The sequence below is a fragment of the Melozone crissalis genome, unplaced genomic scaffold (assembly GCF_028551555.1).
Source record: "Melozone crissalis strain CALT ecotype California unplaced genomic scaffold, PUWL_Pcris_2 ptg000006l_1, whole genome shotgun sequence".
In the NCBI taxonomy this organism is placed as follows: domain Eukaryota; kingdom Metazoa; phylum Chordata; class Aves; order Passeriformes; family Passerellidae; genus Melozone; species Melozone crissalis.
In genome coordinates this window covers 36434568-36449058 of record NW_026535784.1, presented here as the reverse complement: position 1 = coordinate 36449058, position 14491 = coordinate 36434568, and the positions used below count along the sequence as shown (strand labels likewise).

Below are 14491 nucleotides of genomic sequence, written 5' to 3'. Positions count from 1 at the left end.
TCAAGAGGAATTTTGGGTTAAACGTTTCCAAAGCTAGATTCAAAAAACTAAGTCCTGAATCTACAGAAACCAAACCATCCTGAACTTATAATACATCAAGAATCATGTTGCTATCTCTTTACGTGTGACTGTAAATCCCTTAGACACAAATACTGTTAAAAATAGCAGATATAAGTACTTACTTTGCATTCCAAATAAAGCAGTATTAAAGCTCATCTTTTGTTAAGTCTCCTTTTAAAGCAAACTATAAAGTTCAAACAAGAGTATGACAGGCATTTAAAGTGATTTTTATTCAAATTGGTATACAATAAAAGGCAACTTTGGCTATAGAATATTGATAAATCACTGCCATCTTATTAAATGGACTTTTGTCTTTTTAAGTGCTCCCTTTGGAAAGACACAAACACTGTAGGCTGGAATTTCTGGTAAGTTCCCTCTACCACAGTACTTCAGGTACTTACACCTGTCAGTAGCACCTCAAGAACACCGGAGGCACATCTGTGTTTCATATTGCTGTGACTACATTACTCCTATCTGTGCCCATTAGAGACTTTGTTTTCCAGTTATGAAAGAGTGCTATCGTTGTTTGTAAGCCACTCAGGGAAGGCCAGACTACACAACACTCAAGAGTACAGAAGACTTCACATTTTTTAAAACTGAAGTTTTCAGCCAAGGAAATTCAGTAAGTAGCAAAACCTGAAGTAAAGAAACATCATACTTGGTTTTCCTTTCATTTAAAATATTAACAATTAGAAGGAATAAATCAGCATCACTTAACAATATACAAGTATAAATACTTGTTGCACTTGTCATAAAAGATATAAAAAACTAATCTAAAAACATGGTACAGTAATTGAGTGCAAAAAATTACAGGATTGCTTTAATACTTTTCATGGTAGGCCTTCTTAAAAGATACAGGTAAAGCATTTGAGGTGAAAAATTCAGAGCATTTTAGAATTACATGTTTCATTGTGAATTCTAGTTACATTTGCCCACAGCTGCAGTTTCACAGCTCAGCAAAGCTGGAACACCTTTTTATTACCAGCAAGTTGCACGTCTGAATTCAATTAATGAGGGAAATTTAACACTCACTCTATTGGATATATTCTGTAATTGCTGACTTTCTAAACTGTTACTCATGATTCTTCTTATACTCAAATGATTTCAAATATACTCTTATAGTATTGATTTTTTGATTCAAATTCCTTCTTATCTGTCATCATTTCTTTCCTTTTAAGATTTTTGTATGGAGTAGTATTCAACACCTGGATAAAGCTTACATTTGAGGCTTCAGTCCATCTTTGTAGCTTCTCTTTGTGCACTCTGCAAATCAGTCTTCTTAATCCTTGAGAAATTTGGCATTCAACACCAATTCACAATAAAAACATTTTTAAAAACTTCAGCCAGGGGTTGCAGGAATTGCCCTTACAGCCATTTCTTATATTTGAAAATGATTTTTTGAATTCCACCTTCATATACAGTGTCTGTCCTCATGATACTTGTGGTCTTTGACCAGTTGTAGAGGCCCACAGGAATGTCAAACAAATACTGCTGAGACTGTATCTGCTATACCTAGAAATGACATAAAATTTGGTTTTAATAAATATAGAAGTGGAGACTTCCCAAAATTCATGTTCATATAATGCCCTCTCCCCTCCAAGCCAGGACAGTAGGAATCTAGGGAATCATCTGCAACCCTTTTATTTCTTCCTCTCCTGGCACTGTGTATAATTGAAACCTAATCTCCTCCTTCCTCTGCTTTTATGTTCAAAATTTTATATCCTGGTGGTTTCAGAGCACCTCTAAATCAGAAGACAACATCTCTGTGGGAAAAGGAGGAACTACTGTCTTTGCTGGATTGCTCTTGTGTGGTACACTACAGAAAACATGAAAGATCCTGCTTTTTGAAAATAACACATCTGTTCTCCCTGCCATGTCTATAATTGATTTGCTGTATCACTACTTGTAAATTTCTCCTTCCAAACTGTTTATACAACAACAGTAAGAACAAAGATTCAGTAACATGAGAAAGCTATGATTGGATACATTGCTTTGATCTTTACTAAGTGCAGGCAAACTGAATATTGTCTATTCTTTATGTGCAGATGATTTAGGTAATCCAACACCTCCTGCAATGACTGAGAGCTGCAGTGAAACACATGGAAGGGAAAGCCAATGGGTTACTCTAACACATAAAATTACCACAGATACACAACACTTCTTATCTAGTGGAACCATCCCACCAATTTGGCTCAGCAATCTGATGCTAAACCAGAGCTTGACTTGCTTTATCTCCATATCTAGCAGAAACTGGGTATTTAATGCTACAGGAATCCCTCAAACACAAAGAAAAAATTCATGCAAACAACAATAGGGCAGGAGATTGAACTAGCACTGAAAGGATATATCGCTGTCCTACAAGGAAAGCCACAAGCAGGGTACACAATTTCCAGGTAGATCAGTTTTTCATAGTTGTTTGTTAAACTGAGCCCAGAGATACTGGCACCCACCAGACAAGGACAGCAGCTGTTTTACCCACAGGGAGTACAGCCTACAAGGATCACACATGACTGGATATTTTACAGTGCCATTACCTCTGCATGGTAAGGGACAAGAGTACTTTGATTATTTGTTTTGTCTTATACAGCTTTGCCTTTACATGGTGTTTTTCAATCATTCAACTACATGCTTTGGTTGAACTAGCAACCACTTCATTTTTTTTTCCATCTGGACTCATTTAACCTCTTTTAAAGCATAGCAATGATTGTTCTACCTCTCTGAGGATCCCATTATATTTTTATTATATATATTATATTATGGTGATAATTAATTTTTATAGCTATTGGAAAACATATCCCAGCCCATGGCCTTTAGCACTTTTTGCCAGACTTACCACAGACATTGCCACCGATCTTAACATGAACGTAGCCATCTATTCCCCACGTTGGGCCCCAAGAGTTCTGTACAATCCAGTAAGGAATGCTACCTGGAAGAGACATTTCATGAACAAGAGACAACATGAGAGTTGGGAAGTTTTAGCCTCCTAACACTCCACAGAGTTAATTAGCATTTCAGTATCTCACAGCTTCTGATGGATGGATGATACAGGCCAGTGAAACCTACTGCTGTTCACATAGATAACAGAGCTAATATTCTGGTATGGGAACACTGGATATGGGCTCTTCTAGCATAAGGACACATACAGCCATGGTCTTGGCTTTACAAGGATGAAGTCCTACAAACTGAAGAAGCAATCACAAAAAGAGTTTTTCTTCTGGCTGATGTGAAGATGATGTGATCTTCACAGAACTTCCAGAACTGATGTGACATCAAACCCAAGAGCTTCCAACAGAAAACCAAGTTCTGGATTTTAATCACTTATCCCACAAAAGGCAAGTTGCAAGTCAAAGAAACCTACTGTGCTGAAGTTCAGCTGGTGGAAACACACCTGTTCTGTCAAAACCAGTGATAAGAACAGCATGGTTTGCTCTTCCACTGGAGCAGTGATATTGTATGATTCCACCGAGATAATCCTGCCAGCTAATGGCATCGACTGTCACTGCCAAAGGGCCCCAGCTGACAAGCATCCTCATCATTTCCTCCTCTTGACCACTGCAAAAGAAGTAAGTAAAAATACCAAGTTACTTAAGTTATCACACTAAAGTGATTAGAGTGATTGTAATCTACTTGTTAAGAACAGTTTAAAAGTCAACTAATTAAACTCTTTCCTCCAAGTTCTACATATCACACACCAGTAATTATATATTTCATATACTACAACACAGTGATGCAAATACAGGACACAAAAACTATGGGATGGGTGTAGATCCAAACACATAACACTATTAAATAGCACAAGGTTTCTAGGCCAAGCCAGTGGCAGTGGAGAGCACTTCATACTTTTTGTACATCACTCTTCTCAATCAAAACAAGCTTTGAACAAACCATTAGTCTGTATTAGAATTTCCCATTGCTTTTTAAACCTACAGAAGTACCTCTTTACCGAATAATACACTAAAGTATGTGTCTCAAACATATCAAAACACAGGACATTTCCACTATCAGACATTTATCATTAGCACGCTCACACAGTTTTATTTATCTGGAGCAGGAAATTTTCATCACTAAAAATATGTTCATTAGATAAATTTGGCAAATACAGACTGGTAAAGATATGATTGATTTTGGTTACTTATAGCTAGAAGTAACACAATTCCTAGTCAAAATAATACTTCTTGCCTTTTTTCAGTAGTTGTACTGCACTGATAAAAAATAGAAATGAAGTTTCTTCACACAGAAACCTAAAAAGCTGAAGTTTTTACAGAGTTCAGCTGACAACACTGTTTCTAAAGTCATGGGCTGGAGAGGATGTGGGTAGATATGTAAATGCATAAATTCTGAAGTAGTTGAATGCTTCCTATTTTTTTCAATAAATTCCACTTACTATTGGTAGGATTTACTGTTTCTGACAAAAGCAGTGTAATGTTCATATGTTAAAAACTGTAACTGACTATGTTCCAGTGTATAGCCAATTTAAAAGACCCAATTTCAAGCCTTCTCATTTGAACAGGCTTAATGATGGCAGTGTTGAGTGGATTCATTGTGGCAAGCCTTAACTCTCAAAGATGTTATGCATTAATCCTTCTCCAGCACACAGCTACAGAACTGATGCAATCAACCTCATATCCTTTGCCTGGTCAATGCACTGTTCACTCCACCTCACTCCATGACTGCTGTTCGCAGAAGGAAAAGGACAGTGAAAGAAAAGAATGAATAAAAGCTACCTGAAGTCATATGCAGCAAATCCTGCTATTGAAACTCCAAAATCTGAGCGCTCAAAATAATGGCACAGTCCTGTCTGAGCTTTGAAAGTGTACTCTGAATCTCTCACGAGTTTTACTTTGGTCTGCAAGAAGGTAATGGAGCAAGAAATTAATGCATTTGACTTTTCTTCTATGCACCTCAAAACATATGGAGAATGACCACATAACCCACTCAAAATTCAGTGTGTACTGGGCAAGATTAGAAGTAAGAATGTCACATTGTGAAATAACTATTTACTAGCTCTAGTTTCCTTGTTCACTGAGCTTCAGCAGGGATTCAGAAATCTTTAAATAATAAACTAAATTTAAAAGGCATCTCTGGTTTAAACTATCCTCATAAGCAATTCTGTCAATTTCAAGACACAGATGTTCATTCATCTCATTAATTCTCCTCAAATGACTTCCACATACAAAATTATATTCTCCTTGGGATAGTTAAAGAAGGAAAATTATCCCAAAAAGTTATATAAAATACTGTAAAGTCCAATTCTGTTCTTAGCATGTAATTCTCATGCTAATACATGACATATGCATCAGCCTTTCATGCTTTTCATGTCTTCTGGAGTACAGCATATTTATGACAGTGACTTCTTCAGCCTAATTCATTTGTGGTTCCTCCGCAGCCAAGAGGGAATGTTCTTTCAGAGGAATAAAAGGTGCATATCCTCTGTTGTTCTTGATATTCAAACTTATACAAGTTATCTAGACTGTTATTAGCCATGGGTATATTACTCTATACGGGTAGAATTATGCTGTCTTAAATTCTGAGGTTTTTTTAATTCAAAAAAAGAAAGAACTCTTTTCATATTTTTGTAATTCAGTCTGAGAGAGTATTTTTTATTTCAAAGATATTAAATGTTTCTGTGTACCCATGTTATTAACACACATTTTGAATTTTTAATGAAATGAAATATTTTAGCAACAACTGAGCTAGAAATTTTGAATGCATTTTCAATGTTCTGGTATTCAAGGGAAACAAAGGTAAATGCCTTTCATTTTATTCTGAGGTTTTCCACATACACTTGTACATAATTTTACAGTGTTTGCAAGGGAAACTACTGAAATTTGAAAGCAGAAAATGTCAGGATCCCTTCTTTTCCCCAGATGCTAGTGCTTTAAATCCACAAAATGCCATATGCATAGGTGGCTCTGTCTACACTGGTACTGTATGCCTGCAAATGAATTCAGGAACATTGTTTTCAGCCCCTGTGGACTGATTTGTTACATTCACAAGAATATATATAGACCATAAAATTTCAATCAAATTTGAATTCTGCTTGAACTAATTCTCACCTGGTTCCAAACTAAATAAATAAGCATAGATACATATACACAATCACATAGGTGTATGCATATATCTACACACACATGTGATTAAAAAAAAAATCTCCGTACATTTCACCTTCCCCATCAGTTTTTTTTTCCAATAAATAAGAATGCTAATAGAGAAGCTGATGAAGCCTTTTGGGATATTTACAAAGAGTTTCAAACCTGGTTCAGCCAGCTCAAAGCGCTAACGGTGGATCCCCCGTTGCAGCCGTAGTTATTGTACGAGCAGTCAATAACTTGCTGCACACTGAGCTCTTCCAGGGTGTTTCTTTTAATTGCATAGGCAGACTCTATGCCACCCACCACACTGAAAGCCCAGCAGCCTCCACACTGAGAGAGACAAAAGGGAAATGGCAGAGAAAGCAAAAGTCAGCTTTCGTTTTGAAGCCTGGTATGAAAAAAAGAGGCAAAAGAGTCTTCCAATGCTCTTCGTTTAATACATCATCCTTGAATTCTGTTTTTAAGGCAATTAAAAAGAAACGTTATCATGAATTTAAAATGCTGAACTGTTTTTCCCCCTATATTGCTCTCTGAATGCTAAAAATGCATTATGGTTGTCTTATTTTTAGGACTCTTTCCTCATGAATTTTTGTTCTTGATGATAGGTCTGAGGATGCTTTTCCTGTGAGATAAGCACCTGTGGTCTCAGAGTGAAATTAGTTTTAGACCACATTAGTAAGTTTTTCTAGAATTTTGTAGAAACAGATTACAGTTTAAGAAATGGTGAAGTGAAATGAAACATAATAGAAAAAAATCTTAGACAATAGCAACCTATGCTGCAATTCCAGGCTCTTTGAACTGTGACATTTAAAATAAGCAGAATTTATTCCTCACGAGGTCCTACATGAAGCATGGGAAGGAGACACTGGGGTTTGAGCAGATTGTTTCTGAACAGGGACCATAACCACTTTGGGACAAACTGTAATTGTGTGGGGTCTGGTCACTTTCCTATCATAAATGCATCCTCTGAGGAATTCACTGGTAAGGATGTGGGTGTTGACCAGCCAAGAGCATTCAGTCATGGGAGGAAAACAACAGGAAAGGATCTACACCTCTCCAGGTGGGATGAGACCAAGTACTGAACTTGGTTCCTTCAGAAAAATACAAAACACACATGATGCAAAATATTTGGAGATTCACTTAACTAGATCAAAAAGATCTAGTAAAAAAATTTACAGTTTTTAAATGCACAACTCCTACACCTCATTCTTTTAAGCCAACACCTCTTTACATAAAATGCTATATGACTTTGTGTCTGTTCAGCTGGCCACTCTTGTGCCAGCGCTCCAAGGAGCCTTCAGGCAGAGCTGGTCCCTGCAAAACCTTCCCTGTGCTCTACAGCCCACTGCTGAGAGCCAGGAAGGGAAAACACCAGGACTTACTGTCTGCTGATTTCTCACTTCTGCAATGACTTTCTTGTCCCTCCAGTCAAATTTCTTTGGCAGAGGCTTTTCCTTCCCCTTTGGCACTTTTATGTATCTGGGAAGTTTGTGAGGCATGCTTCTCAAGTAAATAGCTAAACACAGAACATAAACATATTTAAATCTATGAACAACAACAACAAAAAAAAATCCCACTAACAACTACTTTACTAGAACTCAGAGGTAACTTTGATCTACAGTTGCAACCATGAGATTGTATCTCATTCTAAAATCCACAGAAAATTCATGTATTTTAAAACAATCATTATGCTCCAGAATGAATGTATTTCTACAGTTTCAGAAAAAACAGAAATACTCTCTGTAGGGAATGTGGGTCTGAAGTTGAACAATAACCATAACCACTCCATAAAAAAAATTTTTACGTGAAAATTTCCAAAACATTTTACTAACTTAAAAAATACTTAGTTTTAGTCATGTACAAGGGGAAAATAAGAGGAGAATAAAGTAAGGATTCTGAAACACCTTAAAGTTGCTGGGTTTTCACTAAAAAATATTGTTTAGTTATTTAAAATTAAAGCAAGATGTTAAATCCTCTGATGAATAGAAAATGTAACAACAGACATGAACAGCAAGAAGGGAAATTTTTATAGAGCTTTCTAGGAAAAAAGAAAATCAAGTATGTCACGTTGCTTGAGAAAGGTCCAGCTGTCATTATGCAGCCATGGACCTCCAAGCATTGTTTGGACTGTGGTCAACTTTGTGCTGGGGTAGGGAATATGAACTCACTGCAGAACCTTCTGTATCTTCCTTTTTCAAAAAGGAAGAAATTTGTCTATCTTCCTTTCTTCTGTTGTAATTGAAGAAAGCTTTAAAGAGCAGTGAGAAGAAAGAAAGAAAACCAGAACTGCCTGAATACTAAAACATATTCAGGCTGTGGGTAATTCAACCTTGCAAGACTACAGAACACAAAGAGGATTGTTGTGTCCTCCAGAAGTACTTACAGTTTGGTACCAGCCATTGTAAATTAGCTGACTATCAGCACGGGAAGAATCTGTAAGTGTGAAAGACACAAGGTTCTGGGAAAGAATTAAAAAATGACAGAAAAGGTACTAGAAAACCAGAAAATGTACCTTTGAACTCTTCAGGAAACAGGTGAGAAAACTGATTTATTCCATAGACAGCAGTTGTATTATCTTTTGATAATGAATTCAATAATCTAATTCTTTCGACACTTTCCTGAAGGAATACAAAAAATAATTGTGGGCATTATTGAGTTGGCAGCAGGGAAAAAACTGTAAGAGCAGAAAAAAAAAAAAGGTCAGTAACAGTAAACATGAAATTGGATAACAAGAACTGTTCATCTCAAATTCATCCTGTATCCCTAGCAATAGGAAAGCCATTACACTAACTTCAACTCCAACAGATACCAAAAAACCATTTGTTAGGTGCAAAAAATTGACATGAAACAGACAAAACAGAGCAAGTTGCGTCAAACTCATCTGATGTCCTTCTTTGACAGCACAACAAACCTTGTGGTTGAGAGATATGCAAAAATGTCTCCAGATACGAGTTAACCCCATCACTTCACGAAGCCAAAGAACAGCGTAATGACCTAGAGGCCTCCCCGCCTCCCCCGGCGGCCCGATGTGGCTGGACAGCCGCTCCGGCGGCCGGCGGCGAGCCCCGGGAACGGCACCGGGGGGCGCGTCCGGGCCTGCGGGAGGGGCGCTCCGCCTGCCCCCGCCCCGGCCTGCCCCAGCCGGCCGCAGAGCCCGCCCCAGCCCCGCAGAGCCCGCATCAGCCCCGCAGAGCGCGGATGGCGAGGGCAGCGCGGGCTGGGACACCTACCCGCAGAGCCGCCGCCGCTCCCCCTCGCTCCCGGCCGCCGCCATCCCGCAGCCGGGTGCCCGTGAGGGCGGCACTGCCCGGCCGCAGCAGGCACAGCAGCAGCGCCAGCACCGCCATCGGCCGCCGCGCCATGGCGGGGCGGGCCCGGGAACGCACCCCACCCGCGGGGCTGAGGTCCGACGGCTTCCGAGCGGGAAAGGGGCCGAGCCGGCTTCCTTCCAGCCCGCGGCCGGAGGCTGTCCCCGCTGCCGCTTCCCGCGGGGCCGGCGGGCGGGGCATGGAGGAGCGCCCGCCCCGCACCGCCGCTCCCGCACCGCCGCTCGGGGCTGGGAGCGCTGCTGCGGGTCCTTCTCCTGGCGGCTCTCGGGGACAGCGCCCAGGCCGAGCTGTGCCCCAGAGCGCTCAGCAGTGCCTGGGCAGAGCCGTGTTTGCAGCCATGTTTCCCATGTGGGAGATGGACAGACGCGCAGGGCTGCCAGGGAGGGGAGAAGGGATGCTGAGCGTTCAGGTGTCTGCCAGATTATAAAAACCTTCTCCGAGAGGCTGGTACCTGAGTCAGGTCCTGCTTGGTACCTGCAAGCTGGGCTGCCAGCAGGAGAGGGAAGCAGCAGCAATGCGGGTTACAGGCTTTAGCAAGGAAAGGCACGGGCGGGCAGTGCAGAGGTGCCCGGTGCCCGCAGCCCCTGCGTCCCAGTGAGAGAGCTGGTGCTGAAAGAACTCGCGGAGAGAAACCATGACTTTCCTCAGAGACTGGTCATGCTGGTACTTGGGTAAGCAGGTCAGTGTTCAGCGTTTAATAGCTCCATTAGGCCACTACGAGTTAATAGCGCCCTCTTAGTTAATTTCCATCACCAGAGATTTTTATGCAGTGCCTGTAAATAGGTATTTGTATGTTTTAAACCTGCTGTATGTTTCAGTTCTCTCTGCTGCTTTCCCCCCGCGTACCCTCTTGTTAACACAGGTGTCCTGTCCTGCGGTGCCAGTAGCACACCTGGTAGCGCTGTGCTTGGGGAACAAACCTGTGGGATCACAATCCAGCTTTGTCTCTGCCCTCCTCCCATGGAATTAGCTGAACTGCCACCGGTTTTGTTACAGGGAAGTCTATTTCTGGCTTATAGCCAGTGTATGGAAGAGCTTGTTAGCAGGGCAGATTTTATTGGTTATTCTGACACGGTTCATCACTGTAAACCCAGGATTGGCGCTGGAGATGTTATTCCAATTTATTACAAATTCGTCTTGACAGATTGAGGTCTGGGATCAGCATAGGGACTGAATAGGATGACATAAGAACTGAATGTCGAAACCTTTGTGAGGATGGTTTGAACCTCAGCAGCCAAATTCGGAGGCAAATTCCATCAAACTGTGACTGAGCACTGAGGCCCTCGTGAGAAGTGCAGGTGTAGGGTCTGGCAGGAGTGTCAAAGGACAGCTTGCTGTGGTCACCATAGCTTTGGATGTCCTGGATGCGGGAGGAACAGCAGCCTTAATGCAGCAGTCACATGGTTTTATTCTCTGTGGTGCAGGAGGATGGAACAGGAAAGAACTTACTTTGCCAGTTAATGTAAGCAACAGAAAGATGTTGAAATTATGCTTTATTTTAAAACATAGTTTTCATAAAAAATTTAGGATTTTCCATCAGTCTAACATGATCAACACTCTCTAAATTGGCCTGCTGCCCTTGAAATCTGTTGTTCCAGGATTATGATTATTTCAAGCTGAATATTTTTTCATGTTTTTAATATATAGTCATTAAATTTTAAACAAGCCAACCTAGCTTTACTATAAAAAAGGCATAAACTTTCAGCTATTTTTGGGTTATTATTTGTGTAGACTATGCTGTTTTTAAACAGAAGTAATCCTGATTGGAGGAGCCGTTTTGGTTTGTATGTAGACTTCAAGTGTTACTTTGCCCGTGAAACACATGAGGGCAGCAAAGGACCTCTGAAATGTAGTTACAAACCACACAACTTTCATTTTTATTTTAATTAAAATAAATAACCTCCAAACAAACAAGCAAAAAGAAAAAAATCCCCTCCTATTTTTGGAAAATAGATGTATCTCAGATTGCTTTGCATTAAAAATTCTGTATAGTATAGGAAGAGGAAAACGTTTGTTTCCCCTGGATTTGCTCTCTGTGTACTAAATAGCTGTTTCACTATATCTTGTTCAGGAGGAGAGATTGTAAGAAAAGTCAGTGTCTCCTCTGGTGACTGGCTCGGGGGAAAGAGAGTGTAACAAACAGCCAAAGGTAGGTGACTGACAGCCAAAGTGTTTCAGATGGCTTTCTTTTTCCACTGAAATACCTACCATGCCATAAAAACATTTTGTACCTGTGCTCAGATGAACAAAATCCCACCAAAGTACACAGAGAGCTCAGTCTGCAGGCATGCAGTCCCTGCTCTGCTTTGAATTACTCCAGTGTAAATTTAGCCATGCTTCATTAAGATAAAAGAAAATACACTTGTAAAAATAATATAAGAATAAGGCCTATAAAAAGAATATGGTATAGAGGTGTTTGTTGGGTATCTTGTTTTGGCTTTTTTGTTTGGTTGAGGTTTTTTAAAGGTTTTATTGATGCAATTCTTATTGGTTCATTGACACAGGTAAGCCATATATTAGTTACACTGGTCATCACAGACAGATGATAAAAGTATTTTTATGCTTTTTTTTCCCCCCATTTTTTTCTGATTTAAAATTTTATAACTGTAAATAGCTTTTTAAAAATATATTTTAATGAAATTTTACATATCTCTATCCCATTCTGGCTATTCATTAGAAGTATTTGATGAACTAAAACAATGCATTCCAAGGGAAGAAACAATGATGAATATATATTTAGGAACCTCTAAAATCATTGTAAGATGTTTTCTTTAAATAAGGATATTCCTTCACCAAGAGAATTTGCTTCCCATCAACTGCAAAACACCTATTTATAAAATTTCTCATGATACACCAGTATTATTGGGGGGTGGGTTTTAATGGTATTACAGGTTCAGATTGAAAGATCATGTTTATATTTATTAGTCAGGCTTTTTTTTCCCTCTAGAGATTTTTGCTTAGATGTTTGAAATAGTTAATTAAATCTGGTTGGACATCCTAGCTTCAGTGACCCCTGGTCTTTGTGTTTATAATTAGCATAGCAAACAGGGCAAAATATAAGGAATTACTTTTAAGCTGGAGACAGGTGTGCCAAGGGTGGGTGTTGCTGCTCCTAAGGGCATTAGTGAAATGTATTAATGGACCTTCAGGTAAAAGTGATGCCTTTATAGCACTTGGGGAGGTATTTACTTAGCAGCAGTTTGGATTTCTGTTTTAGGCATACAAGATGTATAACAAATGGAAAAGAAATCCATTTGTGTTGTGTGGTCTTCAGCCTCAGAGGGAAATTGTCTAAATCCAGCAGATGGAGCTAAGTGCCTTTCTTAAAAAAGCTTGTGGGGAAAAATTGTGTTCAAGGATTTGCTTATTTTAGGACCTTGCAGAGGTGTTGTTTGCTAATACAGTTGCACTGGTAACAATTATTAAATGTAAGCAAAGCAAGTGAGAATTGCAATCTCGGGATGAAATGTATTCCTGTGAGGGTAAATGAGTGCTGTTGATGTAGCCAATGGTCAGAAGTTGCCTTTTTTGAGCCCCAAGCTGGACTTTTTAAATCTGTGAGAAGCAATGAAATTTACACATGGGAGCACTTGGGTTTGCAGGAGTAACCAAACCGTGCCCGGGGCTGCCTTAGGTGGATCATGACAAACATCTGTGCTGGCCATGAAATCGCTCCTGGTGGAATGATCTTCCTTTGCAAATAATGGAATAACTGTAGGATCTGCTTCTCAAACCTGACTTTATCTCAGCTGAATATCCTAAACACCAGGAAGTCTCTAGCTCCTTTTAAAAGGTTTTGCTTCAATCTTGTCAGTAAGGATGAATTATGAATGAAGAAGGCTGGCAGTGGAGCTAATATTCAAAATCAAACAGTGAAGCAAAAAATACAAATGCAGAAAGGAGCAACACCTGTTCTGAGTGAGAATGAAGTAAGCGGTCTTGTCAGTTTTAGGGATCTGAGAATTGGCTTTTCTCTGAGAAATCTGATTTGCTCTGCCTTCATTTCCAGTCCCACTTGCCAGTGTCTACAAATTCACATTAAATATTCTCAGCTTAGAAAATTTCTCATAACCAGGCCATTCAAATCTTTTTTGCTTGTTGTCTTTTTGCGTGTTTGTTTTCAGTCTTTTCAGAAAGTGGGTTAAGTGGTCAGCTTTTCAGGAAGAATTTCAGGCAATCTTTGCTGCAGCTTGGCCTAAGGGCGTAACTACAGATAAACATTTTTTCACTCTAATGGTTCTGATTTCTTCCATCAAACTTTTTAACCATGGGATGTGGACAAAGGGCTTATATGTAGAAGTAATGCTGTTTTACAGAGTCTAGTTTCCAGATTTCTGTAAATGTTCCAGTTAGTTTTTTGTATATCCTTCATGAATTCCTCTTCAGTGACTTTGTTGGTAGAGGAATCCAGCAGGAGATTAAGAGGGTTTTCAAAATTCACCTGAAAGGAGAAACCAAATTAAAGGGAAAAAGCACCATTTAGGAATCAAGGTATTTCTATCCTACATAGATTTTTGTTCTCCTTTTTGGAGGATCTGCATCTGCTTGCTGACTTTTTTCATGGGTGATTATAATTCAAAAATGCTGTTGAATCATCCCAACTTTATATTCTTTCTGTTTCATTATTCCTTCTGTTTCACATGCAATAACTTCCTCTTCTGTTTTACTGTGGAACTTAAAGGAATGGATTTCACAGTCACGTTGGTGTGAATCAGTTGTGACTTACTGCTGTGATTATAATGCTATTGAAGTTACAATTTGTCCCTGTAGTGCTTTTTATCCATACAACTCCAATGCTCTTAGTGGGAAGGTCAGCAATGTAAAACCAATGTCAAATTTTCACCCAGGCATGAGATCTGTGTCCATGACTAACCTGTGCACAGAAATAGAGGGTCTGTTTTACATCAGTGGTTGAGTTTTTTATTGTGTAATGTTTTGCTGGAAGTTTAACTTGTTTTGTTGCTTTACCCTTTGGTCTAAAGGGCTTTCATGCAAGAGGAGTGGCAGCCC

The 14491-nt window shown here is 39.6% G+C and overlaps 1 protein-coding gene across 1 annotated transcript; it reads right to left on the bottom strand.

The window, feature by feature from the left end:
- Window positions 1-78: 78 nt before the first annotated feature.
- Window positions 79-9514, bottom strand: CTSO (cathepsin O). Its single transcript, XM_054294489.1, has 9 exons — window positions 9383-9514; window positions 8665-8770; window positions 7535-7668; window positions 6315-6482; window positions 4785-4906; window positions 3449-3612; window positions 2894-2986; window positions 183-1572; window positions 79-152 (listed from the first exon to the last, which is right to left on the bottom strand). The coding sequence occupies exons 1-8, from the start codon at window positions 9512-9514 to the stop codon at window positions 1538-1540; spliced, it is 954 nt and encodes a 317-aa protein (XP_054150464.1). The 3' UTR covers window positions 79-152; window positions 183-1537.
- Between the last annotated feature and the right edge of the window lie 4977 nt (window positions 9515-14491).

Bases quoted from the DNA above. Each gene is read 5' to 3' on its own strand.
- CTSO (XM_054294489.1), bottom strand. From the start codon at position 9,514: ATGGCGCGGCGGCCGATGGCGGTGCTGGCGCTGCTGCTGTGCCTGCTG. The intron at 8,771-9,382 runs GTAGGTGTCCCA...GTATTCCTTCAG, and splicing joins GAGCGGCGGCGGCTCTGCGG to GAAAGTGTCGAAAGAATTAG. The intron at 4,907-6,314 runs GTTTGAAACTCT...ACCTTCTTGCAG, and splicing joins CTTTGAGCTGGCTGAACCAG to ACCAAAGTAAAACTCGTGAG.